An 11679-nucleotide genomic window follows, 5' to 3' on the forward strand; every position below is an offset into this window, starting at 1 on the left:
CACGACAAATAATAGTTTAACCGATCAGGTTTCGGGAAGATCCCAAAATAGACGTACATTTTTTTCTTTAAAAAGGGAAGAAAATGCACATACTTTTCTGTTTATTGAAACTAGTTGCTTCGTTAATTCCAGCCTCTGATCGGACACCTTTGTATCCACATGTCTATTTTGACATATTCATCGCATTGTATCAGAGGCCTAGACATAGGGATTTGAAACTCCTCCTTTGTCTATGTGAACATGCAGAGGGAGCTCCGGTTTATAGGCATTTCCCCATTGATTAACTACTTTTAAGTGTACATTTAAGGATTAACTAGAATAGATTTTTTGTGTGGAGTTATAACACAAAAATCTGAGTCGAGTACACTGAGATTTTTGTGTTATATCTACATAACAAATATTCAAATTAATCCTTAGAATTCAATTTACTAAAGATAATACCTTCAATAGTCAAAATTCATTTTTGGACTCTTTTGTCTATGAAATCATTACGCCGTCATCTCAGCCAATCAGAAGCAACGTCACAAACGGCGACGCCATTTTTGCCATTATGGGCTGAATAAGTAAATTTTTAAGCCAAAGAAAATGCAGTAATTAAGCAAAATTGAATTATTTCTGCATCAATACGAATTTAAAACATATATAATATCATGGTTTAATATGACCTACATTATTGTATTGTCTAGATAAAATATTATTTTTTCTTTCCATAACCGTACTCAAACTATCTGAAAATTACTGAGCTTTTGTAACACATCAAAGTTATTCTTTCGTTTATTCAACCATTTACGAGTAGGAACCTATATCTAAAAAATATATCTTAAACACACACAGAGGTACATCTGCTAATCGTAAAAATGGCGGATTTGCCAATCTCTCGATCTAATAATAGTTTCTGATTGTATGAATCTATTCCAGATCTTTGTATCCAACTTGTATCAACATGTAATAAATCAGACTGCTTGTATCAAACTGTTTAATCCGACATTTTATGTCAACATGCACTGTGCGGAATTTGTAAGGACCCGGAGTGACATGGTGAAAGGCCAACGCAGCACCATCCTCGATACTCCAGGGGTTCCGATCACTTACGATCTCTACACCCCTGGACTATCTCATAGTAAAACTGGAGGCAACTGGAAAGAACAGGTAATTTAGTCCTTTGATGTACATCAAAAGAACCGTATAACGGTACACTTAGTCCGCTAAACCTGCCTATATTATTAGGCTTTTTTTTTTTTTTTTTGCCTTATATATAGACTATATATTAGGGGAAAAAAATTAAAAAAAGCCTAATAATATAGGCAGGTTTAGCGGACTACGGTACACTGTGGTTGACTGTGTGACTCTAATGTTAGGCGTCGATCTCTCTGTAGTCTTCAAAGGAAATCATTGCTGGCCTGTGATTGGTCAAATGTTTTCAGCTGAGCTGCCTTCAATTTCACTATGAGATAGTCCAGGGGTGTAGAGATCGTAAGTGATCGGAACCCCTGGAATATCGAGGATGACGCAGCACGTGATGTGACTGAACATTAGCAGAAGGCTATGCGCCGACTAGTTAAGAATAACCACTCACACGTTCTAAGCAAAACCCTCTATAACAAACAAAAATATGCGTTGGTGTCTCTTATCCCTCCTTTATCTCTTTAGCTATATCCTAATTTGTAACTTTTGTTTTGTTTTGATATATAAAGTAAACATATATAGACATATTTAAGCTATCACGTGACAAAATATCATTGTAATTATAATTTTTATTTGTTCGGGAAGGACGTCAGTAAGTTGTAATAACTTTCGTCCAATCCATTTGTCTTTTGTAACAATAAAATTGATTTAAATTAAAACATGCACTGTCTATCCCGACACCTTGTATCAACTTGTCTCTTCCGACACCTGCCAATCTGACAATTTCGAAACCTAGTGCCAACACTGTCTAGCTGTTCCTACTCTCTATGTCTATGCCTATCTATTCCGAAACCTTGTATCAGCAGACACTTATGTTCACAGGACAAAAAATAATTTAGAAAATTAGACGTATCATTTTTTTTAAATATCTTAAGCAGACACATGATTTTATTACATTGTGAAAAACATTATCAATAACCTGTTAACTCTCTAGTACAGTTCAGGATAAAATTTTAAGATACTGATAAAAAAATACTGCTTTAACATTTTATACAATTTTTAACCATTTACTAAAAATTGGTCTTGGTAATTATTTATTGATACCTAGCTCATCACACCATTCTGCGAGACAGTCGTCACATGATACAAGGTGAAGGTCACCATACACTTCCTGATCTTGGAGCTGTAGGAATTTGACATACGATTAACTTTGAAATGGGTGTCTGTCCGCTTTGTGGCCCCAAACTTTCGATATGCTGCACAATCATCAGTATATGGGGAATAATCATGTTGGTAAGTTATATATATATCGACGATCAAGAACTACAGCCAATAAGAAAATGAATTGCAATTTAGCGAATAGTGAACACGTCGACTGTCGATTGGTCACAAGATCATCTGAAGAACGGCGTTCTAGTAGATCTATGTCTAGGCTATATACGATCTTGTTAAAATCAACGTATGAAATTATTTAAGATGCGTTGAGAAAATCCTTTTCTACTCGCTTTCATACTTCTGATCAGGTTATTTGGTTTTGTAAAGGGGATAACTATATAAATATTTACTAGGCCTAGGCCTAAAAGGTACGTTGCCTAGGGCATAAATGGTGTTACATTTCACATTTATATATATGAAGTTTGATTTTTTACCATTGTCCATTATACGGTAGTCTGCATGTGAGCTGTTTCGAGTCGAGTGGAGAGTGTACAACAATTTTAGAAGTATAGCACAATGAGACACCTTCGAAACATTATGTCATGTCTAACAGCAAAATAACGTCTGATGAAAAAATGTCTGACCAGTTGACTCTCATGTTATGGGAGTATTCAGAGGATTAGTTTCGCAGATCATATATAAGGTCACCAGTTTTGTTTGAATTTTTTCATAGCCATCATCATAATGCATGTTTAAAAAGTGTCTCGTCGTGCTATAAGAAACGTAGCACGATAAGACACAGCTGACGAATGGAATTTTTTAGCTATCAAAAAACAGGAGCAGACAAATTAGTGTTTTTCTTAAGTACATTTCCACCATTACCATCATTTAAAAGTTCAAGCTTCTTATTTATAGTGTAATAGGGAGGGTTTTCCGCAAGAGACCCGGAGGGGCGATCCGACTGTAGCTCCCGTTATATGTATAAGTCCCAAATCGTGATCGTATAGTATTTTTAGTATACAACAGAGTCCACAGTCGTCACAAATCCTCTCCGGATCCCGTTTCCTCCACAGGTTACAGGCCTGTATCTCAACAGGTTCAATCTCAAGGATGTAGCGGAAGCACTGACACTAATCCAATAACTCAACTAGGTAAATACAGGTACAAATAACTATTTATTATATAAAAGACAAGTAATACAGAATTGATAAAGAATATATTTACAATAGTGCCTGATGTAGACAACTTACAGTAAGAGAAACAAGTATACAATTATCCTATATGAAGCGAAACCCTAATTATATAGCTACAGAACAACAAGACCATGTGTTCCCAAACACAGTCCAACAACACCAAACGGGAGATAACCGACCTACCAAATGTTCCCAACTCTAAGAGACATAACCAACCGTGTAAATAGGTTTCCTTTGGATGTCTAAGCCCTAAGCCCCTGACGATCCCCTTCTACAATGTGCGAACTAGGTTTCCTATGGATATCTAAGCCCTAAGCCCCTGACAATCCCCTAGAACGACACAAACCCTTGTTAGCCATGTAGCTCTAAGTATAAACCCAAATGGTAGTTCAGAGACCCCGCAAGTGTTGCACTGTTGACAGTGCACGGCATGGTTCTGTCCCTAACCCATTCTCCCTAGTCAAGACCCAAAGCTTCCGTTTTATAACGACATATCAACCCAGTACCCCAAAGTGACCACTGATTAGTCAAAGTCCGGACAGAGCACCATATTTAGGTTAAACCGTTGCTACAACAACCCACCTACACACTAAATATAACTTCCGCTTAAATACAGACAAGGCTCAACTGACTGATAAACACCTCCCACGTGTACCACACGTGTAGTCCGGCCAGCGGTCATCATCGGGGTGATCATGAGGACAACTAGGTTGATGAATGTGACTGCTAAACAGCAAACACACCCTAGATAAGACCTGTTCTCACGGTGTTCCCCTGAATTTGGGTCAAAGATACATAAACAGATCACTGAAGTGAAGACTTAGAAGAGCGCAATAACAAATATACATACTGTAGAAATAAATGCAACAATGATAGAAACCCGTTCTATCACACTAGATAAAAATATTTTTTATAAATGATGAATTGCACCCTGAAAAAAATCCACAGCTTTATGTCCTCACTCCTGCATAGTACAGAAACTGGGAATGAAGTACTGATTGTGTATGTACCAAAAGCAAAATAAATTGTGTTTTTATGTATTATGTTTGTGTTAATTAGACGCATACATGTATTAACACAATTAAACATTAAGTTATTGTTCAAATGATGGGTATCATTTTGTTATGCTCTGTCGGTGGGGGAGCATCGATCTTAAATCTTCCATCTGCATTATGACATCACTTATATATATATTATCTTAATAAGATTTTTGTCATAGGAAGGTGGGAATACGTAATTGATGGTCCATTATGTACTTAACCCATATTTTAGACTTCATTTTACCTGGTATAAGTTTCAGAATTATTTTTCCGTTTACAATAGAAAATTTCTGATTTAATTATTTATGAAACGTTACTAGGATCAGTAGCTTCTTCAAATGATTAGTTGATTTTTGCCGTATGTATGCAAGTAGAAATTTGTCTTTCTCGGCTACTAAATTTTGCAATTTCTATTTCAAAAAGGAGTTTCCGAAGATTAATTTTTGCAAAGAAAATAAGATGCAAATATGTATCAGTTAATATAAGCGAGGTTCACGTGGTTGTATTCCCAAAGGTTAACATTCATGAATTTACTGTGATTGGGAAATTTGTGCAAATAATTATAAACCACATTTAAAAGGAAGATAGATTACAGTGTTCTATTGAGAGCTCTTATTACTCTGACTCTAATTACTTTTAACTATTTATGTATTTACAGGCTATTCTTGGAGCCTTCTTCCAGATCCATAGTCCAGCACTATTTGAGGACATTCCTAAAGATGAGGAAGTTTGGAAAAATAAGAACTACAGTATGACATACATACACGAAAAATATGAACAGACTGCTGTTAACTGTTTCATAGCTGCTGGAATATACGTCTTCTTTTTCTTCTTTTCCTGTTGCCAACAACGCATGCATGCCAGAGCCAGTTACGAAATGTCCTAAGCCTGATGTGAACAAACAACGTTGAGCCAGAATGAATACATTTTCACCAGCCAATCGATAAACATTGTCAAAACATTTATGTTTAAACACATTCAACCAGGATCTATTGAACACTTTGCATTTTGTTAAATAAGAAATTTGAAATCAAAATCTACATTTAGCAGCATATGTATAATATGTAGAGCTGCGTACATCAACATTGGACTTCAGTTTACAAACAGTTAGAAAATAAGATAAATCTAACATGTTACCAGGGTATCCTATGTATAAATAACCTGATTTGTTCGGATCATTTGTGATTTAATTTTTATGACGATAATATTATCATCATTATTCAGCAATGATAATAAGCGTAACTTCATGTGATTATAACATTCCTGAATCATTGTCTTGTGTTAATAAATTAGAGCCTTGTGATTTATGTTTTAAAAAATATCAGGGGCTAGATGGATTTCTCTGACAAATAATATGAAATGTTAACCCGGGAGTCTAGCCCACAGGGACTTGACACTTTGTCATATATCCATGAATGGAAAATCCTAATAACACTATGATGCGACCTTCAGATCAATGATAAAATATTAATTTCTAGTATTAAGGATATCGGAAAATTCCTTTTTTATCCTGAGACTTGGGAACACGTCCCTGTGTGGTCTATACCACATGTCCCAAGCTTTCATTTGAGAAATATGTCTATAGCTCAAGAGCTCATTATAAAATATGATTGTATACATCCAATGTGTTGTAACATTTTGAGAAATCCTAGTCCTTCATATCTGTAGATTGTTTAAATACATTTTAATTATATGTTTGATATTGTTGAAATGATTTAATTCTGGACATTTAGATGTCCATGTTCCAAGGAGAATATATATGTGCTTGTGGGGTGAAATAACAGTAAAGGAGAGGGGGAGGAACTGACTGAAAATTATTACAATTCCATCGCAATAATGAAGAAAAAAGCAAATATTTATATATATGAATTGTATATGCTACAAAAATAAATTCCATATAGAAATCAAAATTATTACATACACCATGTTTTGGTAATCTGCGTTAACTTTGAACTAAAGGACATTGTCTCTAAAAATTTGGGAGTTTGATATGATATAATCACCTGGTATCCGTTATTTTATAAATAAAACAGCTAAATGAAATTTTTGCATTTTTGAAAATTGATGAAAAAACAAAATTATTGAATGAAAATATTGTTATCTTAGAAAAACAATGAATACGGAAAGGTACCTTTACTTCAAAATGATTTGTAACAGTATAAGATAGAATGAGAAATCACTGTAGAGAAATTGAACAACTTTACAAGTACTTGTATTTAATAGATAATTAAAGTGATTGTTTTGTCGTTGTATCAATATTAACCTAGAGTCTAAGTATATTCTATAGAGTGGGGGTACGTAATTTCGCACACTTTTGGCATTGATTTTAATGAATTTCAAATACTTTCATTCCGAACCAAAAAGGCTGGACTTACATCGGCAGATGTACAAGTGCTCCACAACACACGAGTATGTAACCGGATATGCGCAGACGTATCACTGCGCACGGGAGCTGTTATTAACTTGAGGTTAACCTGTAGTTGAACGGGTTTGGGGGACGTAATTTCGCACACCCCTCAAACTTTCTTGTTTTTGGAGAAAATAATTGTTTTCAAACATTTCATGGACCAACAACATCTTAAATAAAGATTAAGTACAGTTCCAATCTTGAAATGACGTAAAAACACAATTATATTTCTAAATGAAAAAGTGACATTTCGCCGCCATTTTCGTTACGAAAAATGACCGCTCCCCATAGTAAACAATGTAAACGAGGTCAAGAAAGTCATAGGGTGTCCGCAGAAAATATCTGTTTTCCGCTTATATTTGATGGATTTTCATACGGGTTTCGATATATTCTAAAAAAGGATAGTTTCTCTACATATTTGTACGTGAATCAGTTATTTACCACCCAGAATTATTTTATGTCAAGTGGTTTATTTTCTATAAATTTCTTTACTGAGATGGGCCGTATTGTTCCGATTTCGTTTTTTCAAAACAAACTTATCCTGAAAAGTTTAACTAAATATGACAAAATCACAGTGAGAGGCCTCCTTTAGTCACAACATAAACAACAGAGTAAATCTTTCTGACATTTAAAGGAAGATCGCGAAAAATCGTCAGTTGTGCGAAATTACGTACTGTGCGAAATTACGTACCCTCACTCTAATGTATAAGAGAGTAACTGCGAAACACTGGGAAAATGGGGTTATTTGCAAAATGTTGGTGTTTAGAAACCTTCAAACCTGTGTAGATATAGTATCTTAAAGTTAATTGCTATTTTGGGAATAAATATAGAAATTCCTTTCAAAGAACTATGTCAATGATAAAAGCATGCTTTACTTATTCACCCCTGAAATTCATAATAGTCTGGTCTAGTCTTTGATTTAGAAGAGTCTAAATGTGTCATCATGGATGAATCAGTTAAGCATGCTGTGGATACTTACCCTACATATTTACATGATATTTTAATTAAAATTGAGAGCCCAAAATAGGTGACCAACAATCTAATTAAAATCTATATCTTCAGTATGCTTATTCTATGAGATACTTGTATGATATTGAAAATATGAATTTTCATCAGATTGAGTGACAAATTTTATTATTTGTTTGTATGATTGCTTTCTGTGTATGGCTAGATATTCAGGGACCTGGCACGATTTTCTAACCAACAGTATATATATATATTATAGTATTTATATTAAGCAATAATTGGAAAGGTAAATTATATCTCTAAGGTAATTATAAGATATGCGTCATTGATATATAGAGCCTGTTTATAAAAAAGAAAGTCTCAAATTAAAAAAATATCTGTTTTTCTCTACCGTAGAGTTCATTCCCTTGATGCTATATATATAAATACATGTATTATTAGTTAGAAATTTGTGCCAGGTCCCTGTGGCTTGAAAGGTATTATACAGATATATGCACCCATATTATTGTATACTATTGTTATTTTGTTTAGTTAATTTGAATTATGAATCTGTGATTTTGTGTATGGTACTAAATGTCAGAATTCAATCTGATAATAGGTAGAAATTTGGTATGAAATAGGTGTCTGTAGGAAGGTTTAATGATAATGTGATCAGTCAATAGAGGATCTTAATTAAATTATGTATGTTAAAGAAATTGTTTTGTTGTATTTTAGCCCACCATCTTATATGATAGTGGACTATTCAAATCATCTTTCATCTTGCCCGTCCGTCCATCTGTAAACAAATTCTTGTTACTCCCATTTCCCACAAAGCATGAAAGGAACGATTTCATAGTTGTCTATAGACTTGATGAACAAAATGATGCGGACGGTAACGTAAACAGGCAGAACGAAAATTGGTAGTGAAAATGAAGGAATTGAATCCATGGCATACTTACCAAAGAAGACCACAGAAATTTCGACAGACCTGAATGTATATTGGTTTTGTTGCATACAGAGAAGTCAAAAAGATTCAATGAAAAATCAGGAAAAGGAAACCCATCAATGAGAATGGAATGGGGGAATACGTTCATCCACAGGGATGATATACATGTATATAAATACTACTGGTTAGAAATTTGTGTCAGGTCCCTGTGCGTTCACGAGTCTTATCAGTGTTCATCAAGAAACAGATAGTCTGGATGGCGACCAAAAAGGGAGACGTGTGATCGCAAATAACGAAAATCCAAAACACGCCACAGACGGTACTGTTGACTGTTTTATTCATATGAGTAAATCTTTGTCTGAGATCACAAATGTTTGTGCTTTTGAAGAATTTTGAAGAGATAATTTCTAATTTTGAACAGTATTAATTGGCCATGTCTGATTTTGCTAGATGGGTCTGGCTAAAAACGATCATGGACATCGTGAAGCATGACTGAATAGATTAATTGCTACAATTTCACACATTTTTCAAAGTTTGTGTAAACACAAACATAGCTACCTGCATTATACAAGGGCCTGATATGAGTCTAAAGTCCTGAGATGTAATTAAAATTGCGCTAATGGCTTTATCTGACGAATTATTTGTAAGCTTTTTGACACTTTGGTCCAAGTGCTGAAAATCGGGTTATTTGATGACCCGCCGGGTCAATCGGGTTATACATTCTAAAATGTCTAATAAACGGGTCAACCCGGGAAAATCGGGTGAGTTGGCAATACTGGGTACCGTAGCAATATAAATATACAGCTAGGAACAGTAAGATATATATTATATACGTATAGATATGTGATTTAGTTAACCAGAAGCCCTATTTCGTTATAAGTTTTACAGTCACTTTTTATCACTGTGATTCGACCTTCGCTAGCTACGTACGATATTCTGGTTCAGGGAGAGTCGGCTATAACGAAGACAGTACTAGTTGATGTTCCTGGTTAGGAAGCAACTGAATACAGCGGATATTTAACTCTGTAACGACACTTAAAATATAGCGGATATTTAACTCTGTAACAACACTTAAATACAGCGGATATTTAACTCTGTAACGACACTTAAAAAAAACTAAGCTCATATATATTATACTGATTATGTGTGATTTCAACCTAACTGGATTACATAATCAGCTAGAAACGACCAAGAAATTGAAAATTTTGGAAAATTGTATTGAATGATTTATAAGTGATACGTCATCTGTCGGCCTTTGGTTTACATCAGAAATGCATACATATAGAGATTGGAAACTCCTTTGTCTTTGTTAACAGGCAGAGGGATCTCCGGTTTATAGGCATTTTGCCTTGGCTAACTACTTTTAAGTGTATTCTTTTAAACATGTTATTTTTGCGTTAGCACAAAGTTTAAACATTATATAATGGTTTGATGTGATCAGTATTCGCGATTGATGTTATTTTATATGATTTTTGAAAGCACGAAAATAAGCAATTTTTACCTTGTTTTTCGAATATCAGGGATTCAAAACCGGAAGTGCGTTTTGTTTGATTAATTCAATTCAACTTTATTGAAATAAGTCAAAATATATTTTTTTTATCCAAAATCGTACTCAAACCATCTGATAATTACTGAACCTTTACAACAGATCAAAGTTTTTCTTTTATATTCAACTATTTAAGAGATTATCCAAAAAAAGCCTAAGCACATACAGAGGTACATCTGCCGATCGTAAAATTGGAGGAGTTACCAATCTCTATGTATATATGTTTCTGCTTTACATGTAGGACATCATTTTTAACTCGGCTTACAAGGAACTTCACCATATTGTGAACTGTTTAGACATGCTAATAAGGAGATGATAAAAGATATCAAATATGAAAGTCCCCTCTGTCAAAGACTTACAGTGACCATTTTGTACTGTTATTTTAATATTTGCAGTGACAACTATCCTGCTAGGAAACGGTTCAAGGAGAAACTACAAGAAAGGAGACTACGAGAATATGAAAACAACAATGTGTAGAAACTAAGTGGATTTGGGACATGGTATTGTCAGGAGATGCTGATGAAATGTATCGACATATTCTAGTCAAGTATCATTAATAAATATGCGCCTTTAACAAAAGGAATAAACTCGTTAGATGTTAAATACCGAAGGTCGATCTACTCCATTGAACAGGGATCTGAGAATTAGTTACATGCAGTTTAATATCAATCTGGACCCAACAGACCGAGAGTATCCATAGACCATTTTCGTTTTAGGGCTCTAGATAAAGAGATCAATATACTGAACATATTATCCATAGTACACAATGTAAGTAAAAACGTTTAAATCGGTAAGACTGATTTTTTTTTATCTAGACCCCTAAAACGTCTAAAATGTTCTATCCCACTCTGGTGAATACAAATTTATGTAGATTGAGACCACAGGCGTCTGCTTCTTGTTTGGAAAAATATTATAGCCTACCCCTATTATATGTTCGCATGTGCTGTGACTATAACTATCGGAGTCAAGTACTCAAGCAATCAACTAACGTTATAAAAACCATGTTTTGATAATTTGATTTTTTGGTTCGTTTTATCATTATAATCATTGTGTATATATGTACATAAGAAGACATATGATATTAATATTTAACTTTTATGGACCCGTTTAGCCAACTGGCGCTTTCCGGGTGGCGATAATATTGCGTGGGTTGGTACAGTAGTAGCCCATAATAACTAATACGTAAGCAAAAATAGAAAGAAATCAGAGTTGACGGAATTGTCTTCACAGAAAAACAAAATGAAGCAAAATCTCCACGTTGTTAATTAACAATATGTTATACACCCAAGTTAATTTATAAAGGTTTTAAACTTACTAAACTG

At 34.3% G+C, this 11679-nt stretch overlaps 1 protein-coding gene across 1 annotated transcript; it reads left to right on the forward strand.

Annotated features, from left to right (window-relative positions):
* The first annotated feature begins 2260 nt into the window (after positions 1-2260).
* On the forward strand, positions 2261-8581 carry LOC138329686 (ribonuclease kappa-like). Its single transcript, XM_069276937.1, has 2 exons — positions 2261-2418; positions 5172-8581. The coding sequence occupies exons 1-2, from the start codon at positions 2341-2343 to the stop codon at positions 5397-5399; spliced, it is 306 nt and encodes a 101-aa protein (XP_069133038.1). The 5' UTR covers positions 2261-2340; the 3' UTR covers positions 5400-8581.
* The last annotated feature ends 3098 nt before the right edge of the window (positions 8582-11679 follow it).

Source organism: Argopecten irradians, chromosome 8, assembly GCF_041381155.1.
Source record: "Argopecten irradians isolate NY chromosome 8, Ai_NY, whole genome shotgun sequence".
Classification (NCBI taxonomy): Eukaryota; Metazoa; Mollusca; class Bivalvia; order Pectinida; family Pectinidae; genus Argopecten; species Argopecten irradians.